This window comes from Rattus norvegicus, chromosome 19 (assembly GCF_021556685.1).
Source record: "Rattus norvegicus strain SHRSP/BbbUtx chromosome 19, alternate assembly SHRSP_T2T, whole genome shotgun sequence".
NCBI lineage: Eukaryota > Metazoa > Chordata > Mammalia > Rodentia > Muridae > Rattus > Rattus norvegicus.
In genome coordinates, this window is record NC_141552.1 from 59,787,186 (window position 1) to 59,811,192 (window position 24,007).

The 24,007-nt window shown below is 48.1% G+C and overlaps 1 protein-coding gene across 3 annotated transcripts in view; it reads right to left on the reverse strand.

Moving 5' to 3' along the window:
* Positions 1-24,007, reverse strand: part of Cdyl2 (chromodomain Y-like 2) — a 191,422-nt gene that overhangs the window by 72,665 nt on the left and 94,750 nt on the right. For 2 of the 3 annotated variants that reach the window (NM_001106189.3, XM_087594255.1), the window contains 1 exon segment: positions 5,763-6,345. In NM_001106189.3, coding sequence (NP_001099659.2) covers positions 5,763-6,345 — 583 coding nt within the window. 3 annotated transcript variants of the gene reach the window in all.

Here is a 24,007-nt window from a genome sequence, read left to right on the forward strand (position 1 = left end):
TCCTCCTCACTTACATTAGCTGTTCTGTGATGTAATATACGACCACCCCAGCCTTGTGCTCCTGCTGGCGCTTTCTAGGCATGAGTTCAGTCTTAAGTTGTATTTATTAGAGTTTGTGTGGTGGAGGAGGGAGGGAGAAAAGGATAAGGGAAGGAAGGTGGAAGGAGGAGGGAGGGAAGGAGGAGGGAGGGAAGGAAGAGGGATGGGAGGAGGGAGGGGAGGAGGGAGGGGAGGAAGGAAGGAGGGAAGAGGGATGGGAGGAGGGAAGGAAAGATGTATCTCAGGTTGTCCCTGAACTTGCTAGGTAGCCAAGGATTATCTTGAATTTCTGATCCCCTGCCCCTGCCTCCCAGCTCAGAGCTTTACAATTACAGGCAGGCAGCACCACACTTGCTGGGGCTCTAAATCAAGACTTCGCACGAACACTCTGACAACCATCTTTAAGTGTATTTTTTAATGAACTTAATTTTATCAAGGTTTGCAAATACCAAAGAAGTGCACCCCACCCCGGACCCTAACAAAGGTATGTTTGTGGGTAATCAGGGTTTAACGAATTGTTTTTCACTGCCCTCGAAGCCAGGTGGGCATGACTTCAGAGGTCAGCTCTGGGGTTAAGTTGCCCGGGTTTGTCTCCTGAGCCCAACCTGTGCATCTGGGACCTCCCTGTGTTTTAATATGGGTGTAACAGCTGCCTCATGGGGCAGCCGTGAGGACCACAGAGCATCCTTTTACAAATGTCAATGCCGAGTCTCACAACAGCTCCTTTACCCGGTTTCTCCCATTCCAAGTTTCCCCTCACACTTTAACACGTCACAAAGCCACTGGAAGGTCCCTTGCCTACTACTCTTCAGTGAGGCCCCCTGGCTTTCGCAACTACATACATTTTCACCTGCCACCCACAGCTTGTTAGTCAATGGTGTTCCCAAAATGGGGTTCCTGGGCCAACAGTACCAACTTGGTTCTGTTGGGGTTCCAGCCCACACCAGGCTCTGACCCACACTCCAGGGGTGTTGAGTCCAGCTCTGCCTTTGACAAGTCCCACAGTCTCCCCTTGATGACACTCAGCGTGAGTTGATTTTAAAGCGTGTGTCTCAGTTCTGGTCTGCGGAAAAGGAAAGTGATGACCGCAGGGAGAACGTATGGGTTGAGACGAACATTCTAGAAAGGAAGGCTAGGATCCTTTCAAAAGATCAATGGACAGAAAATGGCAAAGGGTGCCCGTTTGTGGGGGAGGATATACGCGGGCAGGAACAATGCTGGGTGAATCATGGAAGGCCTGGGAGACAGACGACAGTCATCAACCTGTGGAGAAACTATGTGTAGATATCAAAGAACTGTGGGCATGGGGCTCGAGGGTTCATGGGCACTTGGACTGTGCTTTGCTCTAGGGCTCAAGGGGAATGAGGACACCTGCCTGGGGATGTCCCCAAAACTTAATGCACAAATGGGTCTGTGAAAGAACCAGGTTATGGCTTCTGTGGATAGTCAAGACAGGGGAGTTCTCCTGGCCAGAGTAGGAGGGGGAGGGATCCCCAAGTGGACGGCTTCTCAACACAACTGAAGCCCATCTTAAGAAAGAGAGAGAGACATGGAGACAGAAACAGAGGCAGAGACAGAGACAGAGAGAAACAGAGAGACAGAGACAAAATCCTTACGTGGGAAGCTCACGGTCAAGGGAGAGACCCTTTTAAAAACCACACTCTTCACAAGTTTAAAATTCGAAGAACAGCCCTAGATGTAGCAGTGAGGCATCTATGAGCCATCGCTCACAACCACACACATCCGTGGGGGCGGCCATCCACACTCAGCTATTAAAACTCATCGGTTGACAGGAGTGACTCACACCTGCCCCCAGTCCCCATTCATCCGGATGGGGCGGAGCTCATTCTAACAAGCTCCCAAAGGGATACTGAGGCAGATGGTCCCCAGACCACAGAGTCGTTTGTCACCTCGGGGGAAGAATCAGAATAGAGGTGGGCACTGAGCCATGGCATATTCATCACAAGCTTCAGCAGGGAGAGGCGGGGTGTGAAACCAAAGTGTGCCACCCACCAAAGCCCTAGGTTTTAAACTGTTCCTATACCATAAGGAAGCCCTATTATATAAGCTACTCCTTTCTGTGCAGAAGTTAAGTCACCAAGAGAGGAGGGGAGAAACAAAAAGTAATGCCCCACCCCAAGCCTGGAGCCCTCTGGACGCTTCTGCAGGGCAAACAGAGGGACCCCTAGGTCATGCATCCCACTGTTGAAATGACACTAGATCCTTGGGTTTGGGTCAGGGAAAGCATAGGAGGAAAAAACTCAATGCCCAATCTTTATGTGGGCACTGCCCTCGTCGCAGCTTCCCTCTGGTCAGAAGCATGAACAGAGACATGTTTGGCCTCACTACACATCTGAATCTCAAGACTATGCTCTTTGACCAGGATTCTAATCCCCCTTTCCCAGGCTCTTAACAGACCTGGGTAATAAGCTAGCTAGAACCAACGTGCTAGAGGGTGATTGAAGCTGGGGCCATTTCTCCCGCTAGTGACTACAGGAGACCTGTATGCACATATGGCAAAGCTATTCCATGTGTTATACAGGACTCCATCGATGGAGTCGGCCTCTGGTGCCCACTCAACCTAGCAGCCACCAGCTTAGCCGAGGGTTGATTGTGAGTCACAGAAGATGAACCCTTACTCCTTTGCATTTCTCTATTCTCGCTAACACCCGGCAGGGCCTTGGTTCCTGAATGGGAGCTCTAATAATCAGACTTGAATTATAGGATGTTGGTGTCCAATGGCAAACAACATGGCCCAGTCATCCTGGTACAGAGTCTGAGAAACAGAAGTTGCTGAGGTACTGGTCAAAAATCAGTCTCCTGAACCCTCCCCATCTAAGACTCAGTCCGTCAGATACTGTGGGATCTACCTATGCTTGTCACAGGTATCCAGGGGATATTATACACGTGAAATATGAGCCCAACAGCCTTATCCTCCTGGGAGCTTCTGGGCGCCAACTCGAAAGGATGTAATTAAGAAAAAAAGTTCGGGACGGCCGCAAACACAATAGAGGTGGGAGGCTTCTTCCTCTCCGTTCCAGCTGGGGCCCTGGGATGTGTGAATAGACATTATCTGGAGAAGATGGTAAGAAAACAGACCGAGGAGGAGGAAGAGGAGGGCGGTCCAGAATCGCTACAAATGCCCAGAGACTTGAGCAGGTCGGCTGGCTAGCTAATTTCTCAGGTGATGGGCTATCTGGCCCCGTTAGCAGGTCGCATTCAAGGTAGGTCAACAGAGCAAAAGGCTAACAGTTCCACTCCACTTTAGAAGGCAGCATAGGGCAGAGAGAGAGAGAGAGAGAGAGAGAGAGAGAGAGAGAGAGGAGACAGACAGACAGACAGACAGACACAGACACAGAGACACAGAGACACCTGCTCTGCTAATCACACTGCTGTCTGGCAGTCAGTCAGCAAACCATCCTCCCTAGAGTTCCTCCTTACTCTTGGGGAAGCTGCAGGTCTGGCAGGGGGGTGTTCTCAGCTCAGTTACCTGGATCCTTCCCAGGCTCCTGCTCTGGTGTACCCCCATGAGCCTAAGAGGCTTCCCCTTACCGCTCTTCCTGCATCGACCAACCGGGGACTCTGCAGCTACCAGCAGCTGTCACGGGGAACATCAAAGAGGATGTTTATGCCAAGCCCCGTCTACACAAGCTACCTCTCCCCCAAGAGATGAAAGCTTAAAACAAACAGTGCTTCCATATGCTAGGAGCACAGGCGCAACAGCACTGGGGATCCCCAGACAGAAACATGAGTCAGGCTGGGGCAGATGCCTAAGTAAATCGCATTTGGGTGAAATTCCTCTCTGGAGCAGGAGAAAGCTCTGAGCAATTGCACAGGTTCCCCTAAAGATGGCAAGCTCTCCACAGTGGTCCAGATCCCGCACTCAGCATCATCTGACAGGCACTTAACTCATCTCAGCATCCACACCCGCTCTCACTCCATCAGGGGTATCTATTGGGCGTTGTGTGTGTGTGTGGGTGGGGGGGTGGTTGTGTGCCCAATAAGCATTTCCTGAAGCCCCTGAGACTTCAGGCTCTTATCTCCAAATACATAGGCACCTGCGGGTGCGCACAAAGGTGTTTGAGGACGGAGGGGGCATGAACCTGGAACACACAGTTTGCCCAAAGACACAGGCCGCCGAGGTCTTTTCAAAGGAGCAATCTGGCCACTGAGAAAGTCACAGCACGGGAAGCTCGAGTGGCCCAGGGTCACTGCCTCCTCCTTTAATCCTGCCCCCAGAGACTGTAAGAGAGAGGAATTCACGACCCAATGTGAGCTACACTCGGTCTACATTGCTTCCAGGACGGGGCAGAAAGGAGCAGGCAAGAGAGCTGGTGCAGGGTGGGGTCGGAACTGCAGTTAGGACCCACCATGGTCTGGGTGTTAGGGTTCCCCCTCCCCTGAGGACTCGCAGCTTGAAACTGTTTCCCATTTAGCTGTACCAAGACCCCATGTCTTAGTACCAAGCAAAGCCCGTAGGAAAGATGATGAGAACTGCACCATCTTGAATGGGATTCCTTATAAAGGAAGCTCTGCCAAGTCTGGGCAACAGTGAGTCCAAGGTAAGCCAGGTCTGGGCATAGAGACTGTATAAAGAAATTAAAGAAGCATGATGGGAGTTGTACTATCCTATCCTCACATATGGACACAGCCGGAATTCAGGCTTTACCTACGAGGAGCAGCCCTCATCAGCCCTGACTCTGTTCTCCCTCCACCCTGGACTTCCTATTCGCTAGGACTGTGAGAATTAAGTGTCCGTGGTCTCGGGCATTTTGCAACAGCATCCTGACTACACTGAAGCAGGACATGACACAGAAGTGAAGACGACCACCTACGCTGGTGACACCAGAAGGGCAGGCATCTCCCATTGTGCACTGGCTTGGAAAACTCCATCTGTAAACAGGGTGGACAGAAGGACAGCCTCCAGGTAGTCCCTCACGGGGCACTACAAGATTGCAAGCAAAGGCCGTGAGTGAGACTCGGGGGAGGTGCTGTCCCTCTGGAGATGATTCCTGTGTCCCGGGATGTGAGAATTCTTGAGCTGCCCGCAGAGATGTGGATCTGGTGTGGTGACTATGACCTGGGGTACCCCACACTGTAGTAGGGAATCTCTTTTTTTTTATTTAACCATATGGGGGGGTCCCCTCTACATTCCAGGTTCTCAGCATAGTGTCCCAGGCTGGCCATGAACTCAACCTGTAGCCCAGAGTGACCTTAACTTTGCAATCCTCCTGCCTCAGCCTCCCACATAGCTGGAATGACAGGCCTTTGTAACCTATCACTGGCCTCATGTGAGCATGTGTGGCTTGATTCCCACATGCTAAGGTGTCTAGTAGTTGGCACAGGCATGCAGTCAAATTTCCATGGCCCTGAATTAACAGGTAGCTACAAGTCAAAGACAGAAGGTGGGTAGCAACTTACATATCGCCCTAGGTTGAAAGAAAAATCAGACCAAAGAGCTGAAGAGGTGGCTGGCTTGGTTGGTAGAGTCCTTGCCTAGCATGCATAACATCGTGTTCCACCTTTACCTAAGACAGGATACATCAGTGCCTACAAGGAATCCTAACACCCAGGAGGCAAAGGCAGGAGATAGGTCAAGGCCACCCTAGAATACTTGATGAGTTTGAGGCCAACTTGGACTACATAAGATCCTGCCTCAACGACAAAACAGTTGGCCACTAGACAAAACCAACCCAACCCCGAGAGAAAGAAAAGCCACAAACCAATTCCATTCTCCACCAGTGCAGAGTGGGTCCCGTCGCAATCACTGGTCTCCTGCTCTCCAAGCTGGTCATTCAACTCCAAATCTGGCTGATGGGACCCGTTTCCAAAGTGTGATTCATCCTTCTCTGAGCCAGCATCTCCATTCTCCAAGCCGTTCTGAGCCTTCTTCAGGGGCATGATTTGCAAGCCACTGGGGGTAGTCCTATAGGACACAGTCTTGGTGGCCCTGTCTGGAGCCTTTCCTGAAGACCCCTTCTTGGATCTGGACAGGGGAGAGTTGACGCGCTTCCGCTTGTGGGAAGTTGATTTGCTCTTCCCGGGTTCCAGCGGCCGATGGGAGAGTCTTTCCACTGGCAGACTGCGGGCATCGCGAAGGAGCTTGGAGGCTCCGGCCTGCTTCCCTGACTTCACCTTCTTATCCTTGGGCAAGTGAAGCCCGTTGAACTCATCAATAAACTCCTCACAGTGCAGGAGGTGATGCTCCGGCTCCCACGTGTCCTCGGTGCTGCCGTAGCCTTTCCATCGGATAAGATATTCCCATTTCCCCTTCTTGTTCTTCCTCTTGTCCACAATCCTTTCAACCTGGGGGATGCAAGATGAGGCAGTGAGAAGAAAAACCCAAAGATCATTTTCCAAAGGGACCCAAACCACCTTAGGTCCAGCCGCAGACGGACAAACAGACTCAGAGAACCAGCTAAACATCTGATGGACTAGCCACCAACACCCAACCTAGAGATTCAGAGTGGGAACAAGCTCATTAACAGTCAGGCTTGCTTGCAGCCTGCGGATGTGCTGTGTACTTGACGAGCTTTAAGACAGGCAAGGATGCGACATGTAGAAGGGGAAGCCATCTGCGCTTTCTGTTGAGAAACAGACAACTGTAAAGTGGCAGGGTACATGCAAGATTGTGCCTCCCTGGTGTTCAAGGAAAGCCTTGTGTTCGGGTGTACGAAACCACCCCATGCACTCCTGCAGAACTCACTCTCTTGGCAGAACTTTATCTGGGTTGCCGAAGGACCTCATAAGGTCATAAAATAAACCGCCTAGCCTTTGCTACCCTGAGGCTCTGGTGCTTATTATTTTGGGTAAGGGTCTTTGTTCTAGTCAATCTCAGGCAAAAAAAAAAAAAAAAAAAAAAAAGAGCAAGGTAACGCTCCAGGAGAGCTATGGAGGGAGCTGGCTTGTTTGGAGCTCAGCTTAAGGCACAGGGCCTTAGCCTAGCCTTGCAGACATGAGGCCCTGCGTTTGACTCTGTGGCCCAGCCCCTCCCACTCAAAACTAAAGCATCACGATCACGATCGTGTCCATGGTGGCTCTTCAGCCCATACACCCTGCTGGGCGCGCCCATGCTCTTGTTGAAATCCCGCTACTACAAATTCTCTAGGGATCCTTATTTTCAGGGCTGCAGAGTAGACCCTGACTTTGAAAACCCCTTCAGACAAAGGTTCCTAACTCTTATAAAAGTAATATTAACTGAGCCACAATATAGATGGCATCATACTAATTTATCTTCGCGATATCGCTGTTATTTTTATATAATAACTCCTCTAAGAAGACTTTTGTATTTATGCACAGGAGTCTGAGGGGTGGGTTAGCGCATGGGTAGAGCACATGGGTAGACCAGCAGTGGGTGTTGGATCCGCTGGCGCTGGAGTCACAGGTGGTAATGCCTGATCAAGTTTTAAGACCCATACTCGGGGCCTCTGCAAGAGCATGGCACACGCTCTTGACTGTTGAGCCATCTCTCCAGTCTTTGCATAATAAATCTAAGGTACAGCTTTCATTAACATACGCTAGGCATTTGAGGCCGATACTGTACTAGATGATGGCCTGAGATCACATTTTCTCCAGACCTCCCCAAAAGCAAGCATCTCCTCTGTCTTCGCTTTACAATGAGGGCTCAGGGCACAGAGAGATTGAGTCGCTTAAGTCCCAAGGCTGGTGACGGAAGACCTGGGATGGGACAATCATCACCCTAAACTTTGTCTCTCAAGTGCTATGTGAGGCCAACCGTCTCAGCTGCACAAATCTTTCACACTGGACAAAGCGGATTTGCGTCAATAAAACTGGGTTCTCCCTGATGCAGCCTTCGCCCCACTCCACCCCCCCTGCTTCCATGCAGGAATGCAGCTTGGAGACAGAGGGGGGTCCAGCATTTGTTGAGAGGCTACAAGGGGCCAGGGGGTCCAGCATTTGTTGAGAGGGGCCAGGCATAGCACATGGGAGTCACTGTCATTCTCCCATCGGACAGGTGAAGGGACTGTGTACATTAGTTAGGGTTTCTATTGCTGTGATTAAAAACATCACAACCAAAAAGCAACTCGGGAGAGAAACGGTTTATTTTAGATCACATCTCTCAGGTCACACTGAGGGAACAGGGCAGGAACGCAAGGCAGGAACTGAGGCAGAGGCCATGTTGGAATGCTGATAATTGGCAGCAGTTTTGCTCTCTATGGCTCCCCAAGGCCCCATTCCTATACAACTCCAATTCATCTGCCTAGTGCTGGTACCGCCCATAGTGGGCTGGGCCCTTCTACCCCAATTACTAATCAAGAAAATGCCCTAAGGTTTGCCTATAGTCCAATTTTATGGAGGCATTTTCTCAACTCAGATGCCTTCTTTCTAGATATGTCTAGGTGTATATGTCAAGTTGACCAAAAACCATCGGGACACTGTGCACGAGGCCACTTGCCCAGGAGCACAAGCCACAGTAGAATAGAGATAGGTGTAGGTTTGTGCTAATAGCTGACGTATCTAAGAGAAGGGTCATTTTTATTTAAAAATGTAAACATTTATTTATTATGGCGGGGAGGGTGCTTATGCCACTGGGCACTTGTAAAGACTAGTTGTCAGCTTACAGGAATTAATTCTTCTTCCACATGAGGGATCAAACTTGAGTCATCGGGTTGGGTGGCAAGGGCCTTCACCTGCTGACTCATCTCACGTGGCCTAAATTCACTGGCTAGCCTTGTTATTGATTTGAATTTGTTTTTTTGCCAGTGGTGACTGGTCAGAGAGCAAAGATTAAGTGTCTACAGACTGCCTGGCTCTCAATGAGACTTCTCCGTATCACGGTTATGCAGCCTACAGCTCAAGCATCGTTGAGGAAGAGGGGGCAGAAGTAAGAAGGAGAACTTGAGAGAAACAGCGTCCTCTGGACAGGACGGGGTCACGGCACTTATGAGCTCAGAGCAGCTGTGGCTGCCTGTGCAGTACTTGTATAACAAGACAATCAACAGTCCAGCATGGAGGGAGAAGAGGTCTCAAGCCTCCCCTAGCCTTCCCCCCATCACTAATGGCATTCTGGGAGAAATCTCACATTCATTTACATATGGGCAGCACAAACTGGACTCTGCAGGTTCTAAAGAGGAGAACGAAAAAAGTACAGTCTAGAAGGAGAGAGGACTAAGGCTGGATCTCGGAGAACTTAGGGAAGTAGGGAAGAATGGGGGTGTGATGGAAATATACTTTATTATCGGACAGAATTTAAGAACTCATAATATTTTTTTTCTAGAAACGTGCTGGTGCATGCTTTACTCTTAGTGCTTGGGAGGCTGAGGCGGGCAAATGGAGTTTGAGGCCAGCCTGGTTCTACAGCTCCAAGTGGTCGATTTCCATTAAGAAAAACTTTAAAAACACAGCATTCGAACATATTTGTTTGTTTCCTTTGGTGATAACTGAAGACTGAACCCAGGATCCAGGACCTTATGGAATGCTAGGTAAGTGTCCTCTCATGATACGTCGCTACTCTTCAACTAGGCGTCTCAACGGCCATACGATATAGTTACAGAATGAAATTCCGATTCGTCGACGCTGAGCTACAAAGACTGTACTCCTGAAACTTACAAAAGAGCGTGAAGGAGGTAGAGGTGGGCGCAGCGAGGGTGAGAACTGTTGAAAGCTAATGGATGTAAGGGGCCCCTTAGATGACCCCACTTACATGAGTTTGAAGTTTTGTCCACTGCAATCATCTCCCTGGTCATTAACTTGCAGCAGAAGCCATGAGAAGTAACGTGGTGGCCTGGACTGCTCTACCTTAGTAAATATAAACCCAGCTAGCTCACACTTCCTCTTCATAATACTGCCTCTCAGTCAATTATAACAGACTCCTTAATTGATTCATCCCTACTTAAACTGACCCCTTTCTATTATGATTCCCTTCCTCACAAGACTCTGTTTTAGATGCACTGCATAATCCATACCAATCCAGTAACGGTTTAAAAAAAAAATGAAACTAGGTTCAATTCATCTTGCCCCCACAACCTGTAGTCAAAGGTGATGCTGGACAATTTTAACACCTCAAAGGGCTCTGAGGGTTTCTGAAAGGGCCTGCAGCACACTATGGGGAGAGATTCTGGGCGGCTGAGAGGACCCAAAAAGGGAACACACAACTTGACAGTGCTCAGAATGCCGATGCATGCAAAGAACGCCAGCCTGGGGTGTCAGTGGGAGCTAAGGGGTGTTTGACAGCATGGAGGTCTCTGCTCTAGAAAGCACAGGCTTGGCTCCTGCAGGGAAGAGATTCCTCCCCTAGATAAAGCAGAAGACAAAAGTCTCACAGTGGGTGGACATGACAGTGGACGGGTGGATACATACTGGTGGATCATGATGGATGATGGGCAGATGGATAAGTAGACAGATACAAGGGTGGATGGTTACATGAATGGATGGATGTCTGGGTAAATGATGGATGGTTGGGGAGCTGATGGGCGAATGATTAAATGGATGGATGGCAAATAGATGGATGTATGGACAGATGGATGCTTGGATGGATTGCTAGCCGCCATGGCTTGTTGGGAAGGTGGATGGATGGATGGGTGAGTGGGTAAATCCTTGACTGACAGACAAATAAATGTCAGGGAAAAGAATGGGTAGAGAGGGTCAGGCTCATGAAGCGATGAGCAGACGGACAGATGGTCACATTAAAATGAACTTAGTACGATACTAAGAACCCAGGCTTTGGAGCAAGACCATCTTGTGTAAACCTCTTATTATAAACCTATGTGTTACCTATGTGTTCCTAAGCACATTTGTAATTGTCTTTGGGCCTCTGGTGACTCATACAGCAACAAGCAAGGAGGAAGTGACTGGCCCATTTCACTGGATGGCTGCAGATAACAGACAACCCACAATAGAAGTTACTTAGTTGTGTAGAGCCTCCTGTGGCCACAAGCTTGCTGGTGTCTATAACCAGAATGTTTCCCTACCTTGCTCAAAGTGATCTCAAATGACAATCAGCTCCCTAAGAGAAGAGAGGGTGTCTATCTCCCTGAATAAATCCTTCCAAGTACAGACGATGGCTGCACGTTGTAGGGCTGCTCCAGAATCTAGGAGTTGTGAGGAAGGGTGCAGAGTATATAGATGGCTGGAAGCCACACTAGAAGGGGAACCAGTTCTGTTCTCTTCAAGATACTTACAGTTTCAATAGACCACCACTTCTATCTACTCACAGAGCCACTGGACGTATAAACTAACTCAATACCAACTGTCTTAGTGAGGGTTTTACAGCTGTGAACAGAGGCCGTGACCAAGGCAATTCCTATAAGGACAACATTTAACTGGGGCTGGCTTACAGGCTCAGAGGTTCAGTCCATCATCATCAAGATGGGCACATGGCAGCATCCAGGCAGGCATGGTGCAGGAGGAGCTGAGGGTTCTATATCTTCATCTGAAGGCTGCTTGGAGAAGACTGGCTTCCAGGCAGCTAGGATGAGGGTCTTAAAGCCCACACCCACAGTGACACACCCACTCCAACAAGGCCACACCCACTTCAACAAGGCTGCACTCCTCAGAGTGCCACTCCCTGGGCCAAGCATATTGAAACCCTCACACAAACTATAAGTAGAATTGATAATATCCTATCATTCCCAGTAGCCTGCTGTTCAAGGAAGGAAAAAAGAAACCTGTTGATTCTGCCATCCTCTCCCCCTATGACTGAAAACTTGCCCAGTGACTGTAGACCTCAGTTTCCACATGTGTGAAATGGATTTAATACCAGCTACCAGCAGGACTGAGGAGGAGTGGAAGTATTGCAATACAGGAGAAGCATACTCAGTGGACATAACTGCCCTACCTGGCTTTGTCCAGGATTTTAGAACAAACAAGAAAGGTACTTTTCAGACTTTGAAAAATAATTGCTTTTAGCGAAAGACCAAAATGCCTCCAGGGAACTCAAAGGAAAAAGCATCTCCTGGTACTTCAGTCTCTGTCATCTCCACTGAGTCACACTCCTTCCCTGTGTCCCTTTGGCTCCTCTCCTGAGAAGGACCTCAAACTAGAGCTGGTGCTTCTTTCTCTGCTGGTTGAGGCTCTCAAGTGATCGGGACTTGATCTTGCCTGTGATCGCAACACTTCTTCCCGTCCCCCCTCTCCCCACACACACTTCTGCCCCAGCTCCCAACTCCTCACACCTCCTGACAGCAGAGGTGTGGCCCCTGGTCTAGACGACCCCATCTCTTGACACTTCACCTACCCGCACAGGTCACCAGCGTTATCTAGAGCTCGCTCCTTGCAAACGGAAGGACTGTCAATTCATCTTCTGCATGCTTATGTGTGCCCGCAAACACATAAACAGGATTAGAAGAGTTGGCATGCCCACGCCCCACGGGCGCCTTTTTATTCAGAGAGGAGCAATATGAGAAGCTGAACTCTATTCCTTGGGGTTTGACTAAATTGTTAATTAACATTTACACTCAGTGATCCCAGCTAACTTGAGACAATGCTACTACTATGAGGCACGGGGGTGGGGGTGGGGGGGGGGAGATGGTCCTGATTCGATCATTACCTGTGTCATAGTGACCCCAGGATGACTGTCTCATTACAAACAATGACGTTGGAAGTGCCAGGAACTCTGTAAACCCTGACAAAGTGTTCAATCGAAAGTGTTCAATTGCATCCCTGTGCCCTGTCTTTCAACAGGGCGTTATTCTCAATATTTGACAAGTGGGGAGACCAGAGGCTCACAGAGGATGGGTGACTCCTTTGCACCACATATCCGGAAGTTGATTACCCAAGATTTGAACTCAAAGTCACGGGACTCAATAGCTCAACTCCCTAGCTATCTAGCCACACGCGACCTATATAGGAAGCCACCAGACAGGCACCCGCTCTGTGGATCGTCATTATGCAGGGAGAGAGGCATGAGAACGGGAAACCACTTCACGGATATGGTTCACTGGATGGTCACTGTGAACAGAGACATACCTCATCCTGTAGGAAATCACACAGCATAGAGTGAGTGCCAGGAGAGGTGTAAGGGGGAATGAGGAAAGTGCTGTGAAGAGGAAGGGAAGGCGGCTGGACAAAGGAAGAGAGGCAGAGCTGCCTGGGAAGAACAGCTGAGAAAGAGCTGGGCAAGGCTCAAGGATGCTAGAAGGAAGAGAGAATTTGGAACCATGCCCTGGCCACGAGGACCACGCCCACGAGTGGCCACGCCCACGAGTGGCCACGCCCACTAGGGGGCCACAACTCGTGCTTAGGGGCAAACACAGTAGGCGATGCCCAATATTTACTCAGCCAGCCATTTACGTACATGTTCCCTACACATTAACCCACTTCATCCTCAAAATGATGCAGTGAGGTTGTTTTATCTTCTCTTTGATAGAAGACAAAATGAGGCTCCCGGAGGTTTAAGGACCTACGCACGGGACCTCACCTCAGAGCTCAAAATGGCCCACAGTACCTCGGCTTCAGGCCCCGCCTTATCAATGACTGCCTTATATAGGCCCCTTACTGTGTGTCATGGGGCCAACCTGAGAAGGCCAACAGAGCGTCTGTACCCTCAGAGCCTTTCTCTTCACCCATGCTGAGGTTACCCGCACACCTGTGGCCCATTTACATGGTCGGATTACCCTCCCAATGACCACACTCCTGGGTTTCCCCATGGCATGCTGGGTAGGCCCCTATCCCTAATCCTCAATCACTTGCCCTATCCTTCCTTCAACCTTCTGCTCCCCAGGGAAGGCGGAAGAGAAAAACCACAATATCTGTGGGACCCGGGACTTTTCAGGCTCTTGAATGCAGTGCTTCTGAGCGCACAGGATTGGGAACTCCGGGCATTGGCCTCTGAGAACAAACAGGAAAAAAAGAAGCTCCCACCAACGGACATCACCAGAGTAGCCATTCCTAGACACAAATATAACTCTTTCCCTTTCTCTCTTTTACATTTCTGTGTTTTTAGTTCACATTTAAATACGTTAGAGACCTTTAAGGCACTTTTAAACAAATGCTTTTGAAAGTCTCCCTTCCCCATCCCGAAAGCCCCCGCTGCCCTATTCCTCCCTTGGAGCCCTACCCACTGGCTCTTTTCCTATGTCCACTCCCGCAATTACTCATCACCCTCTGTCTGTCTGCTTCCTAGACACATAGGCGTTCCCTAGATGTCTAGAAAGGCCTTACCTACCCCACACTTACCTACAAGCACACGTTATGGGCAAGGCTACATCATAGGCGAGGGTTTTCACGGAAAATACACTGGTTTTGACTTTTTTTTCTAGTTACTAGTCACCTCGGCTTAATATTATGATTTCCAAATTCACCCCTTTTCCAGCAAAGTTCTTTGTCCTTCTTTACAGCTTCGTGTTAGTCCATTATATATGCATACCAGATCTTCATTATCTATTCATCTGTTGGCGTACATCTAGGATGGTTCCATTCCCAATCTCTTAGGAACACAGCAGTAATAACACGGATGTGTACGGGTCACTGTGGTAGGACGTGGAGTCCTCCGAGAAACGCTTAGGCATGGCACAGATAGATCACATGGTTGTTCTATCTTTCTTTTTCTTTTCTTTTTTTATTTTTTGAGAACTCTACATACTGATTTCCATATGGTTCTAATAGTTCCCATTCCTGGCGGCAGTGATTTAAGGGGGCTCCTTTTTCTGGACATGGACCTCTCTTTTTGAATCCTGTCAATATCCTGGAACACTTCCCTTGGTGTGCAAATGCAACTGAATGAAAGAAAGACGGGCTAGGGAGAGTTCTGGAAGCAACTGCCCGCTTTGGTGTGCCGGGTGTCCCCGTTAGAAAGGCAGGAAGAAGGGGGTTCTGCGAAGCAACACCACCCTGGGGACCCGGATGCCACATCAAGACACTTGACCCAGACTTGAATAAATCGAATGCACTTCTGGGTGATGTCTGACCTGGAGATTCCCTGGCAACCCGGTGACAAAGATCAAGACAGGGCTCTGATCCTCTGATGGGAACCCTGTCCCTATAGAAGCCTGACTCTCATCTGGAACACACAGCATTGTCGTAGGGACGTCTACAATATGAGCATGGCCACTGCCCAGAACTCTGCAGAAAGTCACACTAACGAGGCATCATGCTATATGCTTTCAAAGACCGCAGGTGGAATTTTCCATTTCTGTAGAAAATAAGGTGTCTCTATGCACTAGAGACAGATGATCAGAAGAAACCGACAGACAGGGACAGAGAGTGGCATGTAAGGAGCCCACCAGAGGAAGAGTGAGCCAGGAACCAGGAAAGTCCAGAATCAAGCTGGAGACCGAAGGGGGCCATCAGCCACTGCCTCATTCACTCCCCAGGATGGCAGGGAAAAGGCCACCGATTTTAAAGGAAATATCAGCGAAAATGAGAGTAGGGGTGAGAAGATATCACAGAGATCCAACCAACATTATTGAAGGAAATGGGACAGAGATGTTCATCAAGACACAGCAGAGGAAAAAACAAAGCTCTCTGCCCTAAGTCTGCAAGTCCCGGAAAGCATTCATTGACGGTGACGGGAGGGGCAGGAGGAAGAACACGAAGGTTCTGCTTCTCAACTTACAAAACATCTTCACTTCAGAAAGTTAAACCCCGTTCTGTCGCACAACAGCCCTCCTCCATGCGGAAGAGCAATTTGGGAGACATTAAAACACAATAAATGAAGAAATTAATGTTGTGCTGGGGAGACGGTTCCTTAGACAAGCATTTCTGGGGCAAAGTCAAGGATAGGTTTAGAGCCTTAGAACCCATATAGAGCCAAGGTTCCAGGTGTGGAGGAACACACCTGAACACCAGTTCTGTGAGGTAAAAAGAGAGGCAGAAGAATCTCAGGGTTTGCTGAAAGACCTTTCTAGCCAAAATGGCAAGCTCTGGATTTACTGAGAAACCCTGTCTCAAACAACAAGAGTAATGAGTGACAAAGACACCCAACAGTGACCGCTGACAGCCACACTCATGTGGCTTATATATTTACACACACACACACACACACACACACACACACACACACACACACACACACGGAGGGGCCAAACGCTGAACTGTCCACAACTACCTACTGGTTAAGTAGTCTTCTGAGGCAGAGGAGGATCTTGTCTCATGTTTTAGGGACCATAACACAAATTACCCACTTTCAAAAACATGGCTCAAATACATGCTTCAAAAACTGATTTGCGGCCTAAATCTTTTAACTTAAAAGGCTTGGGGGTGGGGGAATGGGGAGCAGCAAGACCAAGTTATATGACTTGAGTTCAATCCCTGGAACTCACATGGCGAAGGAGAGAACTGACTCCTGTAAGTTGTCCTCTGATCCCCATGTATACACACACACACACACACACACACACACACACGAACTCACATGCATGCACACACAAACAAATATACATTTAAACTCAAGAAGGCAGAATAAGGAGGTGTCCCCAGATGCTTTCTCTTGCTGGGATAAACACCATGATCAAAATCAACTTTGAGGAAGAAAGGCCTTCCTTTACCTTACCACTGCCGGGTCACAACCCACGGTAAAAGTGCTGGGCTTTTCCATGCCTTCCTTTGCCTTGAAATAACGCCAGGCATGGACAGCTGATCCGTTTATTGATGAGCTTCTTGTATGATATCTGGGCAGGCTTCTCATCCATTCTAACTCTACTACAGTGGCCTGGCCTACTTCCCAGCCATGTGGTCCTTTCCCTGCCACGTTAGTCTCATCTTGGAGGCTCCTACTCCATCTGTCTCCTCCTGGTGACGATCTCATTCACCTCACAACACATCCCCCTCACTGTCCGGTCCTCACCAAGGACCCTTTACCTGGGATCGGAAGTCCTGACTCCTCTCCTGCTCAGCTATTGGCTGAGCAGCTCTTTATTAACCAATCTGAAGGAATGAAAAACAAATTTTTACACAACACTGAGGCAGGAAATGCTTGCAATGTCAACAAGATCTGGACTGCAACCAGATTTCTGGACACAGTAATCAGCACCTGAATACACTGTGCCCAAAACCAACCCCCAACAAACTCCAGAGGGAAGGCAGGGCTCTGAACCTGGAGGCAGGAACTGAAAGTCATAGAGGAACTCTGCTCACTGGATGGCTAAACCCCCAACTCCGCTATCCTACCCCCTACCTGATACCCTACTCCCATCCCACACTCACCCCTTTGGCTTACTCCGCCTGCTTCCTTATACCCAGGACCACCTGCCCAGAGATGACACTTCTCATATTGGGCCAGACTCATTCGGATCAATCATTAATAAAGAAAATGCCCCCATAGACTTTCCCACAGGGAATCTGCTGGAGACAATTTCTCAACTTGGGGTTCCCCCTTCCCATGAGGCTCTAGTTTTTGTTAGGTGGACGGACACTCAACAGCACAGGAGACACACACACACATATATGTGGGCTGAGGAAAAACAGTGAGACTAAGTGAGGATCTAGAGTTCAGTCTGACACGTCCAGAGGATGAGAGAATCAAAAGCAAACATGAGGTGCTTAACCAACAAGGCACAAACAGAGAGCATGAGTGGAATGCGAGTTTAAAAGCATTTCAGGTAACAATTACAGAAAGCACGAGATTAGAGGCTGTGGTCACGGCTCCCTCAGTAAAATGCAGACACAAACCCTGGGACAGTGGCATGCTCTTGCACTCTCAAGCACCCAGAGAGGCTTTCATGCTCCTGGGCAAGTGGCAAGAGGGGGACGCCCTGGGTCTCAGTGGCCAGCGAGCCTTGCCAAATCGCCATGTCCCTGTCTCAAAAATAGAGTAATAGACTGGGAAAGACATATCCAACAGTGATATATGGCTGACACACACACGCACATGCCTATGTGTGCATGCATGCAAAGAGATACATGGGTACATATATGCATACATGTAACCATATAAACCATGCATCTACACTCAAATATATAATCATACAAAGATGAATACATATTTGAACACATACTTGCTCATATATACATACATGCATACATACATGCAAACATATACATATATGCATACATACATATATACACATGCATGCATGCATACATATATACATACACACACACACAGGGAAGGTGGTTTTACATGGAGAAGAGTGAAGGATAGGTGTCTAACTTTTGCATCCTGTCACTGGAGAATGGCCTCCCACAGTTCCCAAGCTGGGAATATAGCTCAGGGAAAGAGAGCTTGTCTAGCTTCTTCAAGGCCCTGGGGTTCCATCTAAGAAGGGTGTTTACATATATTTTGAAAAAGAAAAGAGGTCGCTGCCTTCAGGGAAAGCAGATAACATCCACGAGAGGATGTGAATAGTCATGGCATTTTTCCTTGGCGCAGACAGAAAACGGAGCCAGGAAATACTTTCAAAAGTGAATAAGCTGTATTATATCCACACAAGAGACACTTGGCAAAGGGCAGAACAGCGAGAAGTGCAGCCGCTAAGAGCACGTGCATAGGCGCGATGCTGATTCCAAGCATCTGGGAGATCCTGTACCCAGCAACATGCAGGCCCGGGATCAAAGTCCCATGGAGGACGGAGTGAGTGGGGCAGGTAGCACAGCTGCAGGCTTGAGACAGTGACGGGAGCCACCGGCAAAGTTTCTGAGACGTAGAAACATTCTTCGACTTAACCACAGTTGTGAAACAGACATCTGTCAAAAGTCACTCCGACACATAAAGTGGACAAGTTTACTGAAAGTAAAGGCCCACGGATGTTAGAGAAGAAAATGAGCATTTTTAAGTCAAACACACAGGTGAAAGAAGGGCCCTGGTATAAAAGCAGCTTTAAAAACAGAATTAAGCATTAAGAAATGAAGGGAGAGAGAAAAACAGAAAAGGAAATATAATACACACCGGAAATCAATCAAACCTGTGTGCAAACACTTACAGTGGCGTTGTTTATAACCGCGCCAATCTCTAATTAATAGCAATCCTGCAGCAAGGAAGCAGATAAACAAACTGAAAGGAATCTGCAGAACCGACTCCTGCTCAGAAACGACAGGGAGAGCGAGTGGCCGGCTCGCACACAGCGACCAGCGTGGATCTGAAAGTCGTCCTGCACAGTGGCAGGAGACAGACTCAAAGGCTGTGGCTGCCACACAGCTCCATTTGTATGGTACCCCGGAAAAGCTACAACCACAGAGATGGGCAGATCTGTGGGTGTCAGAAGCCACTTCAGGGGGTGGGGTATGATTGCACAAGGCTACACGGGGGACTTTTATGGGCTGTGACTGCCTGACATGATGAGGCATGAGTGTGTGACTCTACACAGGTGTCAAAGTCTACTGAACTATATATAGACCACAGTGACCTTTAATATACATACATATTCTGGAAGAAGAAAAAAAACAGCTGGGGGTGGGCTGTGAAGAGAACTCAATGAAATACTTGTCACACAAGTTTAAGGACCTGGCCCTGAATTCCCAGAATTCACATAAAGCCATATACAATGAGCAGGGGTGGTGGAGACAGGAGGATCCCTAGGGCTTGGTGGGTTCACTGAGAGGTCCTGTCTCAAAAAAATAATGAGGAACTTGATTGAGGAGGACACCAGACTTTGAGTTCTGCCCTCCAAACACGCAATGCTGCCAAAATGCTAAAGGGACCTAGGATGGGATGACAGTTGTGAGGACACAGAGGTACGACAAAGTCTGAATGTAGGGGGTGGGGAATGGAGCTGCCCACTTAACTTCGGGGGATGAAAAAGCATTTTAACTAGATATAATACAAGCAACTATCACAAAGAATTCGGCAAACACCAGACTGTAGTGGATAAATTTGCTTTTCATAAAGATAAAAAAACACAAAAAGCAGACTTAGATACATACACATATACATATACACACGCATATATAGACATATATACATACATACACACATGTGCATGTATACACATATGTACACACACATTAGACTTGAACAAATAACTGGAAAACTGTAGGCTTCCCCACTGGAGATGAAGTTACATGTAAGTTAAGATGACCCTTTGATAGGATTCAGAGTCCAAAACATTAGTGTGAACTCTCGTTTATCACACACATACACAGACACACACACACACACACACACACACACACACACACACACACACACCTATAACACAGAAATATGCTCACAAGGGTCATAGGTTGGTGCACACACATAAAAGTATCTCCTATACCCACAGTCTGAGAATGGCTAGAAGCAGACACCTGGCAGCCATGAACACACTTCGCTCATTCATGATTCTCTAGCAGAAGGAACCAGGGTCCCCAGAAAATCCTTAGACAGATGTGCACCAAGTGAACCCAGATGATCTCGCAACCCCACAATGATGAGGGCATGGAAAAATGACTCAACTGAAGGACCTGTCCATGACCAGAGCTGGGACACTTTCAAGGACCACATCTGCAGGTGATGTATTATGACCTCAAAATGAAATAAATATCCCTAGACTGGCTAGCACAAATTAATTAAGTGGTCTGTACCTGGCAGAGCACACCCAGATATGGCTCAATGCTGGTTTAGGAAAATAAAGTTTTATTGGCATGCACTCTCGCCCTTTCCTATATGTTATATCTGTGGTCCACACTGCAGGCACAGAAGTGGGCTTGTGACAGAGTGAACAGCATGAAAGCCAAAACCACGTGCTGCCCCATCATAGAAAGGTCTAGAATGAACAAGCAAAGTGACGGAAGGAATTTGAGAATAATGCTAAATAATAAACATTAAAAAAACAAAAAGGTCAGAGAGAAAACTCAGCCAGTTAGAGTTTGTCGCACAAACCTGGAGATGTGAGTTTGATTTCTAAAATCCATGTAGAGGAAGGAGAGAGCCACATGTGCACATACACACACACACACACACACACACACACACACACATAATGCACTCTCACACCCTTAATAGACACACACACACCATGCACACAGACACACATGTGCACACTCACACATACACGCTCCCACACCCTTACACACATGCTCTCACACATATGCCATGCACACACACATAGACACCACGAACTCACACGCTTGCATACCACGCATGCTCACAAATACAGTACTGATTCTAAGATGTTCACCATGCACACTCACAAACACAGTAACAGTTCTAAAATGTCCTTAACAGAGGGAACGAGAAAAGGGTACTCACCGAGAGACAAGAACGCTGCTAACCTTTAAAGCAATATGTTTAATTCCTGTGGTGGTTTCCACATCATTCAGGAAGAGGGGCACAATTCCTCTCTCTCTGAGTGGCAAGACCTACACGGCAAAGCTGAGGACTTGTGGGAAATACTGGGAAACGAAGCGGGTGAACCACGAGGTTCTACTCAGTGATCTCTCCAAAGCTCACATGAATGGGGGTGAGCCCAGGGTGCTTCTGGGTGAAAATTCTTTCTGTATTAACACTGCCAGTTTGCAACAAATTGATCAATAAATATAATGCAATTACAGTCAGAATCCCAATGAGTCCGTTTCTAGTGCGCTACAGAATGAGTCTCGGGGAACCACTGGGAGAATTAAACAAAGACAGACAAGAAGTCTTTAAAAAGGCATAGCAGGAAGCATTTCCCCAATTACATAATTAAATGCGATTGTAAAAGCCACTGGCATCATGAGTGTAGCACCAGGGCAGGACAAATAAACGAATGGAGAAAGAATGCAAGCCTGGGAACTTCCCTGAGAGTATTAGGGGATGTGACTCATAGGAGGATCCCTGGCAGACGGACAGAAGGACTTGGTAAGGGGCATATCAATGAATCAATGAAGTAGAGGAAAAGGCCCCTCAATTCACAATGGAGGGAAAGGTGTAGGCTTTTAACTCCAGGTGATTTCAACAAACACACCCAACTCTGTGTGTGTCCCTCTCTGTGTCCTCTCCCTGTCTCTGTCTCTCTGTCTCTATCTCATACCCTACACACACACACACACACACACACACCCCTATCAACACTATGTTCTTCATGGTGAATGGACACCTATACCCCTCGGTAATTCCATTTCACACTGCCCTCCCACCAGGGGATGAACTGTATTTTCCAGTCCTTGAATGCAGACCGTTCTTGTGGCTTGCTCTAACAAACAACGTGGTGTCATACGGTGTCAAAACTGGACAGACCCAGCCCCATGGCAGCTTCTGTTCTTAACTCCTAGTGCCGAACTAAGACCGCCATTGTCGGATGCCATTCTGGCAGAGGACATGGAAATCCCAACCAACGGCCTGTAGAGCATGTTATTGGAACGTCCATCCTTGTTGCCAGAGTAGGTCCAGATCAAGACGTGAAGGAAACCCGTCAGCCCATATCAAATCATAAGAGATGATCATCTGGTATTGTCTTGAGGCCATAAACCTGATGCACTGTGCTATAAAATTTAAATATAGAACGAAGCCACTTATGTTGAAGGCAAACACATATATACTCTACAGAAAAAGATAAGGAATGATTAACCAGAAAATAAAATTATCACACACACGAACACACACACACACACACACACACACACACACACACACACACCAATAATAAAATCACTTTAAAGACACAGATCAGGTCCACCTACTGGTTGCCCCACAGCAGTGTCTACAGACTGTCCTGATAGCATTGAATGTTTTGTAAAAATCACATTTTTTTCCCTCAACACTTTCACAAGATCATGGGTTCGAAACCTAGAAGGTGAAGTCCGATCCTCTCAAAGTGAGAGAATTAAGGGCTGCAGTCTGGGAACAAACTCGCCTGCGCCTGAATCCAAGTTCTATGACTACGATGCGTAAAGAACAAGACGATCCATTTCATTCATCCCTGAGCTTCAATCCTCCCATCTGGAGCCTGGGACCACCATCCAGGTTATTGCTTATTTCAGGGATCAAATGCAATGGGGAGAATTTGCAATTGAGTCTGGGATGTTTAACCTCGATTATACAACCTATCCAGACATGACAGGCAGCTCTCGAGGAAGACATCTGTGTGTGCGTGGGTAAGAGTAATCACTGGAAAACGCTGCACCATGTGCAAAAAACGTAAGGAATGGGGTGCAGTAAGGGGGCGCCTGGAATGAGGGAGACAGCAAGAACACTGCACTCGCTGGTTTTGTGTGTCAACTTGACACAGCTGGAGTTATCACAGAGAAAGGAGCCTCCCTTGAGGAAATGCCTCCAAGAGATCTGGCTGTAAGACATTTTCTCAATTAGTGATCAAGGGTGGGAGGGCCATTGTGGGTGGGGCCATCCCTGGTAGCTGGGCTGGTAGTCCTGGGTTCTATAAGAAAGCAAGATGAGCAAGCCAGGGGAAGCAAGTAAGTAACATCCCTCCATGGCCTCTGCATCAGCTCCTGCTTCCTGACCTGCATGAGTTCCTGCCCTGACTTCCTGTGGTGATGGACAGCAATGTGGAAGTGCAAGCTGAATAAACCCTTTCCTCCCCAACTTGCTTCTTGGTTGTGATGTTTGTGCAGGAATAGAAACCCTGACTGGGACAAACGCAAGGACTGGTGGAGGAGCAGATTTGGAGCTGAACTCTTTCTGCCCCTTGGGCCAAGTCTGGACAATCAAACCATCTCACGAAAGCAAGGCAGAAAAGAGGCATCCCGAGATGTAGCAGGGACAGATCAAGGGGCTCAGATAAGTCAGGCCTGGACTTCTCTCCTTCCTAACCATGAGATGGAGGTCTGAAGGCAAACATGGTACCCTGACTCACCTTGGTGCATAGGAGCCATTGACTTCCCAATGGCCGACTTGCTGCCCCTGAGACACTTCACACACACTAGGCAGTAACTTGGTGGTTCTGCCTAATAGTAGCACTTGGGGCTGGAATAAAACATTTTTTAGACAACAAACGTGTTGAAGACCTTGGACAAGATGGTCTGCATTCGTGAGTCTTTCTAGAAGTTACCGTCCAGTTTGAGCATTTTAAATGCCCAGGCCAAGGTAACAGCATCAAATGGCCCAGCACAGGATGCTTCCCAAGGTCACCCAGAACATACAGACCCAAGGCTGGAGTCATGGTCCCTTTCTAACCTTTGGCAGAATTTTTGTGTGTATACAAAAAAATGTACCTAT